The sequence below is a fragment of the Balearica regulorum genome, chromosome 2, assembly GCF_011004875.1.
Source record: "Balearica regulorum gibbericeps isolate bBalReg1 chromosome 2, bBalReg1.pri, whole genome shotgun sequence".
NCBI lineage: Eukaryota > Metazoa > Chordata > Aves > Gruiformes > Gruidae > Balearica > Balearica regulorum.
In genome coordinates this window covers 129,961,626-129,980,021 of record NC_046185.1, presented here as the reverse complement: position 1 = coordinate 129,980,021, position 18,396 = coordinate 129,961,626, and the positions used below count along the sequence as shown (strand labels likewise).

The following is an 18,396-nucleotide window of genomic DNA, read 5'->3' as shown; positions in this document are numbered from 1 at the left end:
AGGCTGGTGTAGACCCAGCCTATCTAAGTACACACATTGCTCGATGACCTTTTCAACCCGGCAGGTTCAGATTGCAGAACTTTGTGTGATGGAGACTGAGATCACGGTTAATCATTATTGAGCTGAGCATAGATGGAATCGTGAAACGCTGGCCTGTCATTCTCTTGAAACAATGACTTCATTAGCTGCCAGGAAGCTATTTGGCAGGTCCCCTCATGTGAGTTCCCTCCAAAAAAAATGTTGGCTGGAGAGTGACCCCTCGCATGGGAAGCGTTTGAAGCTCAGCTTGCTAGAAGGCTGAGAGACTGCTGTGTTTACCCAGGTAGACCAAGTGCCAAGAATTAATTAGTTTCATCCTATGCTACACAGCAGAAATACAAGAAGTGGCTCTCATCTTGCGATTGACTGTGCAGGTGGAGTCTTGCACCGTGGCGAGGCTTCCCATAATTAAAAAGTTTTAAATCAGAGGTCGGGGCTCTATTGTGAATAGATGAACCAAAACTCGCACGAACCAGATCTCGCAAGCTTCTTTATAAGCGAACAGTTTAAAATACTTAAAAGGAGTCATGTGCTTTGTTGTCGAGACTTGTTGGATTTTTCCTTAAGCTGGAAGGGGGGATTGTTTTCATTATTTTATTTTGCATTTGACAGTGCATGAGTGGAACCACACCTGATGCATATTCAAAGTAAACGCAGGAAGGATGACAATATTTTTCTCTATTGTACTTCTGTTTGTGACTTGCTGGAAACTGGGTTTATTTTATTATTTTAATAAGCTCCTGGGCTTTTTTGCAATTGCATTTCTCGGCACGTTCCTGAGGGAGACTTTAGCTGCCCGTTTGAGAATTCTTTGTAAAAGCAGTGCTCTTGCCTGCTGGGCAAACTGCTTCTGCTGCAAATACAAAATCATGAATTCTTGGCATAATTCTAATCTAGTAAAGGTGGATTGATCTTGGGATAAGAAGTTCCTTTGGCGTTTCAGATTTCATGTTGGGCTACAAATGCATAGATGACTTTTATAATCCTGTTCTACATCAAGGAAGACATACTGGCTAGCTTACACTGAGATTTCTGGTCATCTTCTGTATTCTACCTTGTTCCAAAACAACCTCATTCTTTTAATAAAAAATAGCAACATTGTAATTTTGTTTGAATGTTCTGGCATCTTACTGTCAATATTTTTTTTTTCCTATATCAGTTCTGTTTTTGAAAAGGACACAGTCTCTTAAGAGTTGAATTAACTGAAATACATTAGTCCTGATGCTTACAGGGATCTCCTTATGGAACACTTGTGGTCAGCAGCTTGTGGTTAAGTGGAAGGAAGTTATGGAGTAAGTTGCTCCCAAGCAGGTCTCCCCTGTTCTTAGTCCACTCTTTTGCATCAGCAGTGTTCCCAGAAGGGTGTTTTAGCAGGATGTTGCCCCTTACAGCCCCTTCCTTTGTCAGTGCCCTTTGAGACTGTTGTGAGCACCAACCCTGTGCCTGGCTTTCCCTCAGAGGAGCAGGAGCTTTATGGCTGGATGGGGACCCAGTCATCACTTCTCCCTCCGTGCTCTCCTACTTGGAGAGCCTTGCTATGCCATATGGGCGGTGAGAACACTCATCATCCTTCCTCAGATGATTTACCAACCCCAAACAAGCTGTGTTTTCCTCTTGATATTCTTACCCATCTCTGACATGACGCACATACAGCTAGCTTCACCTTTATTGTCCTCTTTCCTGAGCAATCCATATTTGTCTACACCAGAATTCCAGTTATTGTTGATATAGGAATAATATTTGGGAGGGGGTTGTTGTATTTCTAGTTGTTCAGGCTCTTCCTTGATGCTTTGCAGGTCCTTGAATTGATGCCCATGGTTTCTTCAGCCAGACGTGGCACTGTCAGGTCACTGACTGCATTGCCTACGCGGCTGTTGCTGGTTTCGCCCTGTCTGTTGTTCTACATGCTGGTTTTAATTGTCCACTGCTATGTTTGTAGACTTTCTTTTGCATTTCTTAGTTTAAGTTTGGTCTCTGAATCGTGTCAGATTGGATGCCAGAGAAGGCCAGGACTGGCCCAGGAACTCTTGTTTTCACAAATGTGTGTCTGTGGTCAAGCATCCCTTATCTTAGTGCTTTCCGTTCATCTTTCTTTATCCTGCTGCAGCTTCTTTCCCCTTTCTTAAAAGCCATACCCGAGGTGGTGTATGCTGCAGTGGTGAAGATCCCTTGCCTCAGCCCGAATCTGCAGATTTGGCTGAGCATGGCAGAGAAAAATAGTAAGAAAGCAAAGGTTTGTTAAGGGGTGTCCGCAAACTCTTCTTTTACTAAAATACACACTGCGTATGCCTTCTGCCAGTATCTGTACTTGATCTGATCTCTGCATTGAATCCTTTTTTTTGTCTAGGGGAAAATATTGGGCACAGGAGAGAGGAAGGGTGATTGATGCCGGGTTACAGAAATAAATGCAATTGTCAGCAAAAGAGAGAGTTCTCTTTCTGCCTGTAAAAAACATACTGCATGTCTGATGATTGATTGATTTTTAATTTTATCGATATATGTCTCACCAATTAGATAGTTAGGGATAAGCTAAATATATTTTGACTTCTTTTTTGGTTTAGTGGTTTTTTTTATCTAGTTCAGATAAATTTTCTACACAGCTGTATTTCCAATATTTCCTATAAAAAGTGAGCAGGAAAGGGAATCTACTGTGATGATAGAATTCATTAAATGTTAGGAGTATAAATACTCAATTCTATAAGTTCTCTGAAATAAAAGAGAATGTAGTACCTTTGGATTTTATCTTACTTACGGCTCCTACTTATTTTATCTTACTTATGGCTCCTACCTATTGTAGAGCTGGAGTACTGGATCCTCGTTTCCCATCAGCTAATGGGTTTATTCTGAAACAAAGTTCCATGACTGACTGGCTACTGGACTGTCCAGAAGGCTGGAGGTACATTTTTGCTGCAACTGTCATGTTTACGAAGAGCTACACTATCCTGAATTACTTTACAAATTCAGTAAAGAGCATATTTAAATATCAGAGTAAATATTTCCCATTTATGGGACAGTTTATGCATCTACTGTGACCTGAACTACCTGCCTGGAGTCCAGAGGATTTCCCCTTTTCTGTGTGCAGAGGTGCTCTTTAAACTCTGAAAGATAATAATTAGTGCTTCCCTATATCTAGTACTACTGTCAGCTTTTTCAAATGCCTGGTGCCTTCTGCATTTGCATCATTTCAGTATCTGAGCACGTATACCTCTTAAATATTTTAAGTATCATAGGAGCCCAGAGGGTAGGTCGATGCTCCCATCTGTCTTGCAAGACGTAAAGTGATTTTCCCAAGATGATGCAAGTATCGCAGCAGTAACGTGCCCACAAATGGAGCTCATTGCCATAGATTAGAGTCCATTTTCTTTTAAAATGTCTCTCTGACCTTAATTCGTCTGATACGACCCAGTTTAAGGAGGTAAGATTGTGATGTTTTTAGGGCCGAACCTTGTATGGTCCATATGTACAGTGTAAACAAAGTTGTTCTGCTAAACAAAATTATTCACAGAACTAAAAACTGGAAGAAACTTATGAACCACTTACTACCTCTCCACTGCAGGGTATTGCATGTCAGCAAGTAGCGCTGCCTGGGGCCCAGTGACTTGTGCTTTACAAAATGCTTCTGCCAGAGAGGATCCAGCCTTGATCTGAAAACCAAGAAGTCGATAATCTGCCGTCCGCAGCCCTTTGCTGCAGGGAGCGATCGCTCTGGCTGCTTCCAGATTTGCTGCTTTCTAATCGGAGCTTGTCTGGCTCTGATCATTGGTGGATTGGTGTAATTATTTGGTGAATAATTACATTCATCCACCACATGCCTGCCTCTGCTGGATTAACAGACCCTGAGTCCTCAACCATCACTTGCCTGTAAAGATTTGTGTGCTGTGCAGGCAGACCACCCCTCAGGCAGACTTCAGGGCTGATGGACCAGGCTGAGCTACTGAAATCTGAACTTTTAATTCCATTAATTCCTCCAGCTTTTTGAATACCACATTGGCTCTTTCCTGTGCATCTCCAGTTTTTCAACATCATTTTAAAGATGTAGAGACCAGACCTGAACTCGTAATTCCATTTTTGCTCACATTATTTTTTTTCTGAAAGGATAAAATGTATCAGAGGAGCATGCAATCCCTCCTGGCCATGGCATTGTGCTAGAAGGTCAGGCGCGCTTGCTCGTGCAGGCTCAGTGCTGGAGCCCGCTGCCAGGTTCAGGGTTGTGGCACTCTGGATGCAGGCTTTCATTTCAGAGGTACGGCCAGAACTTTTCATCCAGTCATTTTCGCTTTTACAGTTGATATTTGTATGTTGTGCATCTTTTTTTTTTTTCCTTTTTTTTTCTTTTTTTCTTTTTTTTTTTCCTTTTTTTTTCTTTTTTTTTTCCTTTTTTTTTCTTTTTCTTTTTCTTTTTTTTCTTTTTATTTTTTTTTCCCCAGCAGTGGAGGAGCACATTTTAGTTTGCTGTTCTTTTCAAATGGCCTCAAGCTGCAGTGATTTCGATCTGTCTGTATAACCGTGCTGTCCTCATTCATTTCTCTGCCAGTCTAAGCTATCACCTGCACATTTTGAAATGTTTATTTCCATCATTGATGGTTTACAGTCTGGAACATCACTCTAAATACTGTGATTCGATGGTATTTTCCTGTTTACAGGTACTTTGGAGACCTGTCAGGTAGCCCAAACATTGATCCTATACCTTACTGAATGGCATAGCTGAGCATGTGATGTAGAACACTGAAGACAAAAGTAGTGGAGTTTGGCGAGAAGAAAAGGGAGTAGTTTTCTTATGTTCAGGCTATTTATGTGTATGGTTTGTTCTGTTCCATTTCCATGTACGTATTGGATGTGCCATTCTTTATGTTAGAAATAGTAGCAGAATAACCTGATGGTTACTAAGGTGATGAGAACCTACTGTTCCTTTACCAATTCATGTAAATGAAGTATGGAATTTAATTTCACTCTGTGTTACCTGAGGCTGCTCTGGCATCTGATAAAACAAATGATCTTCGCATTCTTCTTCAGCTTCCCTTCTGATTTTTGTTGAAAGATTGAGGTGTTTCTCTTTTTGTAAATAAACAAGGCTGCCCTGCAGATGGCGGGGTAGAAAGTAGCCTCAGAATTACACCTTTTGTCTTGCAGTTGTTTTTCCTCTGTGACTCAAAATGTATTTGTCTTCCTGCTGAAACGCTTCTATTGCATGTGATCGGGATTGCAGATTTGACACCCATAACAGCTCCTCTTTTTATTTTTCTCATGATAGACAACTTACACATTTAGTTTCTGTTCTTGTGCTATGGATTGCAGGCATAGCATGAGTGTGAATCCCAGATTAATTTCTTAATCGAAGGAAGGAAGGTTCCTTTCTGATTGTGTATCAAACAGCAGTATGATAAAAACATGAATTTACAAACGCAGGATGGCAGTAGATGAGTGGGTGAGATACTTACCTGGTGAAATGATTCTTGACAAGAATTGTCACCGGCCTTGGGAACACAGGCAGCAAACAGGAAATCCGAACGAGCTCTGACCGCTGTGCAACCAGGCAACGCTACACCCCAGACCATCTTGACTTTGTAATGGAAAAACAGAATCCGTATCAAGCTACTCAGCAGCTAATCAATCACCCGAGTCCACCAGGCTGGGCAGGGAAGATTGTATCTCTTAGGTACATGAGGAGGGAGAAGAAACAGCTGGGGCATGGGATGGAGTTGTGCTTGAAGTAAGGGCATCTGTTGTAAGAGAAAGGCAGCTTGTTACCCCGTGTTACAGGCCTGCAGAATACTGTTCCTGCTTTTTTACTCTACAAATGGTGACAAATGAATATCTTAGCCACGTTAAAGTGATATCAAGTCATGGGTCATTCGCAAATATAAGTTGCCACAAGTGGAGTATTTTAGCCTAATAGCTATTTGGATATCAAGAGTTTGTATTCCAGTAGCCTACCTGCTCAGACAAGTAGATCAGGGAGATGAAGCGGACAGCTGGCATAATATACGGACACTTGAACCCGGAAACAAAACCACAGCTGCTGGATCTAATTTTAAACATAGGTCTTGATCAGATCCCTCTAGATCCTGGTTGTCCTGCTACAGCACAGTCATTAGTGGGAGTAGAGAGGCGTGAAATTCAAGATACCGGTAAAAAGCTTTTGTGAGAAGGGGAATCACCCTTGTTCTAGTTATGGTATTTCCATTTTTCACAGTGAGTATTGTCAGCTTATAGAAAACGGGAGTGGAAATAGTTTCTGGCTGGTACAGGGTCTAATGCTGCTTACACATAGAGCTTTTCTGGGGTGGCTTACCGGGCAGTGGGACTCGCCGTCTTGAAAGCACAAGGGCAGGCAGTGCTGTTTCAAATTAGGAAACCATGTAACAAAGTGCGTTTTTTTAAAATATTTTTTAAAAATACTATATGGTTACAGTATCAGTCACAAGATTATAATTCTGAGTTTTTACATCAGGTGTCAGGAATGCAGCAGACACTAGCAGCGATCTGGAGGGCCATCTAGTGGGGCTTGGCAAATCTAGCTTGCTTTTTATTTTTTTTTAGCAAGTTCAAAAATAACCACAAGTAATATCGTACCAGTATAATTCTTCATTTAGGATTCACAGGGTAGATATTTTCTTAATTCAACAGCTGGTTAACTATTTTCAAGCATCTGGTTTGCTTTCAGAATGCTATTACCAAGTTATATTTTTTTTGTTTTAAAGTGTGACAGTATTGTTCTGCTTTACTATGACAATGATGCTAAAATTAAGGGCTATGGAAACATCTTTGGTAGTCATTCTCTTTAGGCAGTTAGCTAACCTATGGGAATTTGCAGTAGATGTGGAAACATGCAGCACATTGTTCCTCTGACATGAAGATTCCCCTCTGTTAGACTACTCTGTTAACCACATGATAGATTTAGAAATAACAGCTTTGGTGATTTATGTCTGCTTCAGGAAAGTGAGTCATCCAATTTAAAGATTTGATTTTTATTTTTTTTTATAACAAGAAACTTGATGGTATAAGACTAAAGAATAAAAAAAAAAAATTTGTTTTATTACAAAACTTTAAACTACAACCTGACTTTACATTTATGGACCCTGGTTAAGCTAGAAAAGTTACTAAAATACAATTGTATTGTTCTGAAGACAGTCTACTTAAACTGGTGTAAATCTCCGATACAGAGAGACACTCTAAATTAATTCATGATGACATTCAAATATAAGTGCAGTAGGCAATTAGCCATCTTTTTTCCTAAGGCAAAGTGGGTAAAAAAGAAAGATGTTTTTTCTAAGGCAGCATGTAAAATCTTTGTTGTAAAGCATTGGAAATAGCGTGAAAAGAGCTAATGAGAGGGGCAGTCTGAGCTGGACTTGTGGGGGAGAGACCATAAATGGCCAAGCAAGAGATCATGTTTTATTTAAGCGTGTCCCCTAATTTTCTTTCAACAGTATTAGCACAGCTACTATTAGATTTGTGTTATATTTAAACTTTCAGGTTTCCTGCCTCCTGTACAACTGAATGCTGTGCTTGTTGATTCGACTCAAAGGCTTTGAAATGACAGCTGCCAAGGATGGTTTCTTTCAACTCTTCTATCCCATGCTTGCTTATGTGTCCTCTCCAAGGCTGTATTTTTGTCTGTACCTCCCATCTAATGTTCTTATTGTCAACAGGCAAGTTCAGAAGTACCAAAATTGCGAAAGGAAGACCAAAAAGCACGAAATGCACTCCTAGCCGATATCCAGCAGGGAACTCGCCTAAGAAAAGTGACTCAAATCAATGACCGCAGCGCACCACAGATTGAAAGTAAGTACTTAACTGAGTTAAGGCCCCTGGGTGAGCTTTGCTGAAGCCTCAGCTGCGGAGGTCAGCCGGACAGTTTTCAAACTGAAGGGCAGGTTTGAACTTCAGCAAAGGTCTGTGTCTTCATATGGCTTTGGAATGTGGGGGGGGAGTCTCTCTAAACTTGCATCCTGCTCTAAGATCAACAACTATTAACACTTCATGAGTCTATAACTGGATATCACCTTAACAGGCATTCCTTGTCCCCAAAAAAATCGTGAATGATGAAATCCTTGAGAGTTTCTGAATAAAATAAGCAGGAATTGTTGGCTCTGGTAAAAGAGTTTTTCTTTACTAGATAAAAAGAACAAAAAATGCCAAAAAATTCTGGAAGCATAAATTGAATGTAGTCTAACACTTCTTGCTGGTGTCATCATTGGCATGAAATTAAAAAAGCACCAGAGGGTGCTGTGCTCCAAGAGAGTGGAGAGTAATGGTATTGACAGTAACTTCCCTCGCTGAGCCTGCCTAAAGAGGGAAAAGTCTGGCCTTGGCTGTGTTTGTTGGTTCTAAGTCTTAGCAGTTTGAGGGCAAGGATGAAATGACTTTCATACCTTGGGGGTTTTGTGATTTTTTTTATTTTTTTTTAACAGAACCTAAAGGAGCTAACAGAGATGGGGTTAATCCAGCTACCAATAAAAGTGGCTCTCAGCAGCCTCTGGGAGGGTTATTTGCAGGTGGCTTTCCTGTTCTCAGACCAGCAGGCCAGAGGGATGTGCCAGGTAAGGGCTTCATTTGTGTGAAAGAATAACTGGAGGGAACAGAATTTGGGATCGAAGTACTTTTGAGGTTAGCTTTAGTGACTGATTTTTATTGGGGTTTTTTTTTTCTGAACCCTTAGTTCATCATGTGACCATTGAGAGCTCAATTAATAATGTGCTTGGAATCATCTTTCTAGATCTCAGGTGCCTTATTCCTTAAAATGTAAATAATCTGTCTCTACATTGGGTAGGAAAAATTGAATAGATTGTACAGAGTTTTAATGGAAACTTTTTACATTGGTGTAATGAAAACTTGTAATTGTGCCTCGACTAGAAGATTGAAACCTGAGCTTATCAACTTCAGCACAAGTGGCAAAGAAGTCGTATTTCCTTCCCTCCGTTAGCGTGCATTTCTACGGTATTACAGGCTTGTGTGTTGCTTCAAAGATTCATATTTAAGATTTTTGCCCTCTGCGTTTTATAAAGTACAGCTTTGATCCAGCAAGGTAATTTATTGACCTGAGAAAAGAAGGTTATTGTTGCTTCACAAAGACAGGAGGAAGGCGTGTGTAGGAACCCCACATGTTTTCACCTCAAGAAGTGCCAGCATCAATGAGGGTGACTTTTAGTGTCACGGCAATGACCTCTGGTGCTGTTGGGCCCCTGGTGCCCGCTCAGGCAGCACAGGGCAAAGTAGGCATTTGCAGGGAGAGGCAGAACTGGGCTCTCTCTGCACGTTGTTGGGTTTTTTTTCCTGGAAGGCAAGCCCAAGATGCGCAACACTACTTGTGACTGGGCTTCCCCACATAGCTTCAGCTGCGTAGCTACTTTGTTGTTCTTAAAACTATGACCGTGTCTATCAGACTAGGTTAAGATAGAATGAGATGCCTTTTTTGACATCTTGCTTTGTGAAATCTTTGACATTTGCTCAGGAAAATACATTTTGTACAGTCAAGAGTCTGGGTGTTTGCTTTTGAAAAGGAAACATTTATATGCGTGCCTTCTGGAAAGCCTTTGAGGCACTACATTTACAAGCTTGGCTTTTGTCCATGGGATTGAGATTTATGTAATGTTTGTGTGATTTATTTTTTTTTTTAATCTTAAGCGAGTACTTAACTTCAAGGATGCAAGTTGATGTGTGTCAATCTACTTGTGTTCTTTGAGGCCTTTTCACGAGGACTCTCGATTCCTCCAAGCAGACGGCTCGTCCACGTACAGACAGGCTGTCCTAGGCAGACAAGGCTGATATGAAGGACCTCTGCAGAAAACCACCTTCTCCTCAAACTGTTTCATTATGCAGAAACTGAGGAGCAGGGAGGGGAGCAAGGGCTCTCAGCCTGTTGCCATGTAACTAACCGCAGTCCCTGGCACCCACCGGAATTCATCACCTCCCATGCCCCGTTATGTCAGGGACAACCTGTTGGACATGAGATGTTGTGGGAGGATTAATCACTTGGAGTAACCACCGGGGAGGGGAAGATGAAGAGCTTGCTCTTTGCACTGTATTATCTGATGAGCAGGAACAAAATGCTGATGTATAACGTGTCATGCATGTTTTTCAGCTGGGAGGCCTGCGCAGCTTTCTGGGGCCCGAGCAGCGGCTCCCAGGACCTCCGTCCCACCAAGCAGCAGTGCCGCAAAGGCGAGCAGTAACCCCTCGCATGCGGCCGAGGCCCCAAGGGCAGCAGTCCCACCAGAGCCCCCCAGCACCTCCCGAGCCGGAGCTGGCCCTGGGCGGCCCAGCCTGCCCGCCCCCCCTCCACCGCCTCCTGCTTCCAGCAAACCTTCCCTCACTTTCCCTCCTCCTCCCCCTCTCCCCCCTCCAGCCGAGCGCCCTGCCAAGGGGGTGTCCCCCAACGCTGCTCCTCTGCCCCCGCTCCCTCCTCCTCAGGCTGACAAACCCACAAAGTTAACAGCAGGAGCTGCACACCCGCCCGCACCGCCGCCCCCTCCTCCGCCTCCCCTGCCCCCTGTGCCCCCCTGCGGGTTTCCCAGCAGGACACCCAATTTCTCTGCTGCCGCTTCCTCTCCACCTGAAGGAAGGGATTGTCCACCTGCCACACCGCCCCCCCCACCTCCTCCTCCTCCACCACACGGGCACCCCCTGACCTCAAACAGGCTCTCCTTTCCACCCGCCCCAGCCTTTAACAGTGCCGTCAGCGGCGGTGACGTGCCCCCTCCGCTGCCCCCCAAGTCTCCCCACTTGCTGTCCCAGTTCCATAAGCCAAGCAGTATTCAGTCACTGCCGCTTCCTCCCACCCCTGGCCTTCCTCAGACCACAGCGGTGGTGGAGACCAGGAAGAAGAGACCAGGCCGAGGCGCAGGTGAGAGCGGCATTCGAAGAAGGGAGGCGTTCTTCTCCCTTGGGCTAGGGGGAAAATGGCACTGATGGCTGGAGAGCTTGGAGAGATGGAGATGAAGGGCACACATAGCAGGAGGGCAAAGCCCATCGTCTGGGAGGAATACCCGTAGGTTGCACAGCATGTAACGAGCATGTGAGATGTCAGGTTGTTAGAGCTGGGCACGCACGCTGTATAGTTTCATTCTTGGAAGCAAAATGCTGATCAGTGAAACAAGATTTTAGGAAGGCTGAGTTGCTTCTTGCTTTTGTGTTGGCACTGCTGTGTCCCCAGCAGCACAATGACCGAGCTCAGGAGAGGTTCCCTAACAGAGCGTGCACCACCAATGTTGGCCAGATCTGCCACTGCACGAGTGCCAGGCTGCCCGCGACATCCCTGTACTGCTATACGCGTGCAGTCTGAAGCAATTCTGCCAATGGCTGGGAAACATTGCAGGAGAGAATAAAACAGAGGTGGTGTAGCTGCAGCCATGGATGAGCAAAGGCAAATATAGGTGCAGCCAGTGCCTCCCTGACCAAGGTGGTAGGGCCAGAGGTTTCTCTGACCACTTGGGAAGTGGGGATATTAGCCATTGTTTCCTTGAGCAGATGGTAGAAGGAACTTTTGTCAGACTTCCCTGATACAATGAAGATTAAAAAAATGAGCCTAGATCTGTGTGGGTTTGAGAAATGGAGACAGCTCCTTAATAAGGAACATCTGAAGAGAACATTCTGTACCCTATATTTTAGCAGCTGCATGCTGAGAGAAAGATTACTGGTTCCCTTTGACAGCCATGGGAAAGGCTGTGTAGGTACAGCAGATCAGGTGCTTCCTGGCGGTGATTAATGCTGCTCAGGAACTGCCTGATGAACTGTTAATTTAGTGAGATGCCTGTTTCTCATGGTGGTTCAACTTTTGAGGTTTCCATAAAATTAGTCTGCCTTTCTCTTGGTTACCTAGGGGGAGAAGCAGTTTTGAGAGGCTGCTAACTTGGAGGCCTTGGGCTCCCTCACCCTTACACAGTTCCTGTGGTAGCTCTGCTCAGATGATGTAAAGTTTGATGCCTCTCGCAAGTCCTCAGTGAAATGCACAAGAATAATAGTAATTCCACTGCATAGCTGCCAAAGTGTCAGGAAATTATTTTCTTTGAGAGCTACCATCTAGTGTGGTTGGGTGTTGGTTTCTTTCTTAGAGAAACTGCTTGTTCTTGTGAAAGTGGAAGGAGAGGCTCCCCCTCCAGACTGGGACAAAACCAGACTTCAGAGTGTCAGACTTTCCCTAGAACTAGAAATAGCAAGCCCCAGCCAAGTCCAATAATGACTTAAATTTAATACTTAATGCTATAAATCCATGGTCAGGCTTGACAAACAGCAGCTATGAAGTACCCTACAATAGCTGGGTTAAGTTTGCCCCAAGTATGGCATTCCTTCTATGCTCTCTCCACTTCTGTGCAAAGCTTACTGGTGAGTTTGTAAAGTCACCACGATGTTTATGTGCTGGTCTGCTGCTTCTTTTTAAGGAACCGGTGCTGGGAAGCTAGTCGTACCTCCACAGCCACCAGCAAGATCACCAACAACTGAACTTACGAGCAAGTCTGGAGTCTCAGCCTGGGCTGCAGCTCATGACTCGTACCCACCACTTAAAAATGGAAATATGCACATCATTGGTAGTATCACCTAAATGAGATCTCTTAACTTTAGTTAATAATTTTAGTACAAAGCCTGGGTGTGTCTCAGACCTCAAAAACTCATGTGAGACTTTGTCATGGCAATAACAGGGTAGTGTAACTAGACCCATTAGAAACATTTTTGTACAACCTTACACAGTGAGAGAAAATTAAAGCCTTGTCACAAAGGTTTTGAATCATCCAGCAGACAAGAAAAGCATGCGCTACCTGCAAAATTATTTAAGATTGTGAAAAGTTGCTGTAGCGTGCTTGTATTACTATTCTTAAAACCAGTTCATGGACATTTAGTAGCTTCAATCCTATAGAACAAAGACTGCTAAGAATTATTTTTGTGGTCTGACGAAATGGCCATTCATTCTTGCTTATAGCTACCTGGCCTGAAAACCACCTAGAAATACTTCTATTGCTGCAATATCATCAATACAGGAAACTGGAACAGCAGCTAGAAGCTTAACTTGAGTTAGTAGCAGGCAGTGTTTGCAATTAAGCCAGAAAACTTGAATGGCTCACGCAAGTACTCATCAAGGTTGTTTATATGGAATGAGCCACTATCAATTCTGGAGGAAAAGGAGTCAGCATTTTTAATTGAAATTACTTGTGGCAATTTTATTTTTTTAAAGTATCTCTCTAAGAGTGACTAATGTTTGTTTCCCTGAAACTTCCCAGATGACTTTGAATCTAAATTTACTTTCCATTCTGTGGAAGATTTCCCCCCACCTGATGAATTCAAGCCATTTCAGAAAATATATCCCAGCAAGATAGCTAGAGGTAAGTGTGTAAACATGAAGAAGTCTGATAATTATCCAGTAGGATTAAAAAACAGGGAGTGAAAATAACAGAAACCAGCATTAATGTGAAGAACTGGGCTGCTAGTGTAGGCACAGAGAGGAATGGGATTTGTTCAGTGGTAACAGGGACCAAAGATACAATGAAAAGCACTTATTACTTTAAAGTCTTAGTAGCTAAAAATAAAATTATATGGCTTGACATGCAGTCTGTATTCTTTAGATTGTTGAATTTGCAGAGCCCTTGATGTTAAAAAAAACAGTGATGTCACGTAAAAAGACTTAGGCAGCTGCCAAGTTGGTTTTTTGTTCATTAACTTGTGAAATCACAAAAGAAAGGTGACTTGATCCCTGTTTTCCATCATGTGTTTTGATTTAAATCATATGCATGGTCTTTTACAAACCTGAATAACAAAGGGACTTAGTACCTGAACCTCGCCAGGAAAGTAATGACTGACTGAACTTGGTTGGTTTTTTTTCCCCTTCCTTAACTTAGAAACTTGGTATCATGTCACTGTTGCAGGAGCAGAAGTTCACCTATACAGCTTGGAAAACTGGTAGTTGAAGGTGCTGAAAGATCTCATGCCCATATTCTGCTTTTCATAACCCCCAGTCTCTTCTGTATTATTATAGCAACTATTTATCTCCAACTTTTCGTTAAGGTTTTTTTGTTTGTTTGTTTCCATGCCAAGGTACTTTACATGACTTTTGATAGTAACTTCAGTCGGTCTAAATCATCTGCTGTATGATCTGATCAAAGACTTTTTACTGAAGGGCTACAGAGCATGAGCCAAATATATATATGTCAGTTGAAGGGTAGGAGATAAATGCAGCATCCCTGCTATAGAACTGCATCCGAAATATATTATTTCAAAAAAATGTATCTGTAATCTCCTCTGATTAAACCTGTCCTATCTATTTACAGATCCCTCCAAAAATCCTCCATTAAGAACACATGTGAGATGAGAAGAGTCTTCTGATGCTCTCCAGATTAGTATTAAAAAAAGAACAACAAGATAATACATAAAACAGAAGGGGTCCTGATTACAGTGAGAGAGATTATATTTGAATTGCAAGTGCTGCAATGTTAACATTTCTGTAAACTGGAAAAGCGATGTAAATGATACTTTTTGAACCGGCCTGCATACTACAGGAATGTTAGTACAGGCTTTTAAATTATTGTATATAGGTGGCTATTTTTTAAGCAAAGCAACATAAAAGTTAAATTCTTTGTAGTGTTGAAACAATTCTCATTTTTATCATGCTGACAGATGTTACCTCAGAATACTTTCTGCATTACATGGCTGTAGTTTATTTTTCCCATTCCATCATCATTTTGAAGTATTTTGGAAATAAGATCTTCAGTTACTATTCAGACATTTTTCAATGAACTATCAGACACTAACATGCTACCTTTAGTCTCCTTGTACATTTCTTCACTTCTTCTATTCTGCCTATGCTCAGATTGCAGCAGAATGTCACTTTCATGAATGGAAAAGCCCACAATCCTTTTCTTGTCGAGGATGAAGAGATGACAAGGAGTGGTGGCTGCTGTTGAGCTTACCTCCTGTTGATTACAGATCCTTATGGGATAGTGTCTGAAGAAGCCCAGCTGGGTAGGGTGGTCATGGACTTAAACAAGACAGAACTCTTCCAAACTAGAGGAAAAGAAAGTGGTTCTACTGTAAGCAAAAAAACCAAGTGGTGTGTGTGAGTGCGTATGCCACGAAGTTTGTATGTAAGGGCACGCGTCCTGTCTTTTCCTGCTGGCAAAGTGGGTATCTACCATTTGTGTGACAGACTGTCTTTACCCAGCAATTGGGAGGCCTTTGGATCAGGAGTCCAACACCTACATCTTAAACAGGCAACTAAAGCTACTATTGTTCACCCACAGCAGCAGTGAGGATTCATTGTCCAAAACACACCACATGGAACAAGCAGTCCCTAAAGTGGTTGTTCTCTTGTCACAACTGTACTCGGCACCGGTGAGGCTGCACCTTGAGTCCTGTGTTCAGTTTTGGGCCCTCACTACAAGACAGACATTGAGGTCCAAATGTCTGGACCAAAGAAGGGCAACGAAGCTGGTGGAGGGTCTAGAGCACAGGTCTTATGAGGAGCGGCTGAGGGAACTGGGGCTGTTTAACCTGGAGAAGAGGAGGCTGAGGGGAGACCTTCTCGCTCTCTACAACTACCTGAAAGGAGGTTGTAGAGCCAGGTGGGGGTCGGTCTCTTTTCCCAAATAACAAGCAATAGGACAAGAGGAAATGGCCTCAAAGTGTGCTGGGGAGGTTCAGATTGGATATTGGGAAAAGTTTCTTCACCAAAAGGGTTGCCAGTCACTGGAACAGGCTGCCCAGGGAAGTGGTTGAGTCACCATCCCTGGAGGTATTTAAAAGAAGGGTAGATGTGGTGCTTAGGGACATGGTTCAGTGGTGGCCTTGGCAGTGCTAGGTTAATGGTTAGACTCAATTGATCTTAAAGGTCCTTTCTAACCTAAAGGATTCTGTGATTCACCAGCTTGAAAAAAAGGCACTGCTGTTCCAGGGTGAGCCTGGTGCTAACAGCCAGGCTATTTACAGTTCTGGCATTAATTTATATAATTGCCATAAATTCCTCTCAGCTGCAGCCATAACAACATTATAGATCACAGGTGAAGATCCTTCCCCATGGCCATGCCTTTGAACAAAACTATTTGGAAGAGACAGGTAACTGCATTATTACATATGTCTGCTTTTCTCTCAGTTCATGCAGCAGCTCAGTAATGCTGTAACTCCTACTCACACACGGGCATGCTCATGGTGTGGAGATGGTGGAAGGGTAAGCTCATCACCTGTAGGACTCTAAGAAAGCATGATTAGTCTTTTTCTAGCCTCTTATGATACGTTGCTGTATGTCTTGTGAAAAGAAAAAAAACATAAGTGATGCTTTGACCAATACTTACTGTCATTACTATAGTTACTTGATAAATATGCATGAATATAGTAATAAGCAGGGATCAGCATATACATTGCTTCAACAACTGAAAAAGTTTAATACTGCTTTGAAGAATATTTTGTTATAGTACTATTAAAGGTGACTTTATTGTTGGTTCTCCTTTGTTCTGGAACTCGTGTACTGCTCTGTAATAAGTACCTTCGTAAGGATTTTAAAACTACTTAATGCTAGACTACCTGCCAGAAAATATCTAAAGGAAAAAAAATTACTCCTGTTTTTATTATGCTTAGGGGTATTTTAGAAGCAAACAAGATCTTTCAGGGATTAAATTAGAAAGCCTGTACATACTTGCAAGCATTGGTGAAATGTTATTTCCATATATACTCAATTGTTGACGAAGATCCATTGAAGCTTCTGAAGTTGCTGTTACCTGGAGATAGAATCCCCAGTGGCAGTTGGTCCCTCTGTGTCCTACACTCAATCCCATTGGAAGTTTTAAAGTCATGGGGGTGCTCTGGTTTCTCAAACTTGTAGGACTAGTGATTGCACTCCAGCATGTTGCTGTGGCACAGTATTTTTTTTTTTATTTTTTTAAAACACACTACACAGCTGAAGGAAAAGCAACATACTATTAGAAAATTACTACCTGGGTCACTGTGCTCAAAACAATTTATTAGATCTGTCATATAAGCAGTTCCAAATAAGGACATGAATTCCCACAAGATAATTGCAAATGTTGGTTTCTTTCTTAAGAAATGGGCAAATAAGATACATTATGTTTTCAGCAGGAACACCCTCTTCTTTCATCTTGCCTCCCTCCCAACTCTCCAAGGTTAGAGATCCGGAGCTGTGCAGAAGAGCTGTGTGAAGTAGTATATTCTAATTTCAGCCCTCTGGCTGGGGCAATCATTTTATCCCTGTTTTCCACTTGTTCACAAATATCCAGCTACTCCTATCAGGATGCAAAGTGCTCAGCAAGCAACAGTTTATAGAAGCAGCTTTGAAGTTCAACACTGCTTTCACCTGGCTTTGTCCAGCACAACACCCTCTGAAATGAAGCGTGCTCCTTGAAGTCCCTATTCTGGCTAGGTAGAGAGAAGCTAAGTTTTAGTGTTTAGTTGCCTGTTTTCTCCTTACCTTGTCTCCACTTTCAGAATACCTAGGCAGAGGAGCTGTTCCTGAAATAGAGAGCAGGGGAGGAGTGTATTGTGAATGGGAAGGTTCGTGCTTGTTTTCTGTAATTGAAAAGGCCCAATGTTTTCTTGTCCAATTGCCAGCTGTCGTGTAAGGCAATGCCAAATTAAAGAGTCTGAATAGAACAATTTCATAAAAAAAAATTCTGAGAATACAGTATGCCAATATGGCAATGACTATTTCCCTAATGCACAACTCCTACAGTTTCAAGTTGAGGCATTGCTGCCTTCTAAGGAGCTTTTATTTCCTCAATACAAAATTCTGTGGTTCTTCACCATCACCTTCCCTGAACAGTGAAGGATTTTAACTCCATATGCTAACTTTCACTTATTAAAAACATGGACTTCTTGTCTGAACCTCCTGTTAAAAAACCCAACCATCTTCACATGACACAGGAAGCAGTGTTTACTGGTTTAATTCTTAAAGTGTTTGCCCTATCTCACTTCTACAAGAAGAAAATACATGAAAAGCAGGTCTGTCTGTAGGACTGTCAAGGAAGGGAAGCATGCTGCAGAACTGCACATAATATAAGGAAGCGTAAGACAGCCATTTATTTCTAAGCCTAACCAGTTGGATTACCACACCCACCAGTAACTCACTGGTACTTAACGGATTCATCAGCCATGTATGCTCACCACAGAGATTACTAGGAACTACTCAGCAGTACAAAGGCAAAAAGATTGATCAATACCAGACTATTCTCCATGTCCAGCATCTATTTCCTCAAAAAATTCCAAATTTGTAGCTTGTATATAAATATGACACCTTATTAATTGCATCTTAAGAGCCACTAGGTTATGTACAGATGGCTTAGGTATCCAGGCTGGCTCTGCAGTTTAGTACTCAGTACTAGAGTGGCAGCCAGGTGCATTACAAACACAAGCTTCCCTAAGTTG

General features: G+C 42.3%; 1 protein-coding gene across 2 annotated transcripts in view; it reads left to right on the top strand.

Moving 5' to 3' along the window:
- The window catches only part of WIPF3 (WAS/WASL interacting protein family member 3), a 36,880-nt gene extending 20,434 nt beyond the window's left edge, over positions 1–16,446 (top strand). The window contains exons 1-7 of one of the 2 annotated variants that reach the window (XM_075745905.1): positions 6,095–6,231; positions 7,692–7,824; positions 8,454–8,582; positions 10,124–10,885; positions 12,420–12,566; positions 13,254–13,355; positions 14,298–14,475. In XM_075745905.1, the coding sequence (XP_075602020.1) occupies positions 6,211–6,231; positions 7,692–7,824; positions 8,454–8,582; positions 10,124–10,885; positions 12,420–12,566; positions 13,254–13,355; positions 14,298–14,338 (1,335 nt within the window). In that variant the 5' untranslated portion in view covers positions 6,095–6,210 and the 3' untranslated portion in view covers positions 14,339–14,475. Of the gene's footprint in view, positions 1–6,094; positions 6,232–7,691; positions 7,825–8,453; positions 8,583–10,123; positions 10,886–12,419; positions 12,567–13,253; positions 13,356–14,297 lie in introns of those variants that run through there. The other variant, XM_075745904.1, reaches the window with a different exon arrangement.
- The last annotated feature ends 1,950 nt before the right edge of the window (positions 16,447–18,396 follow it).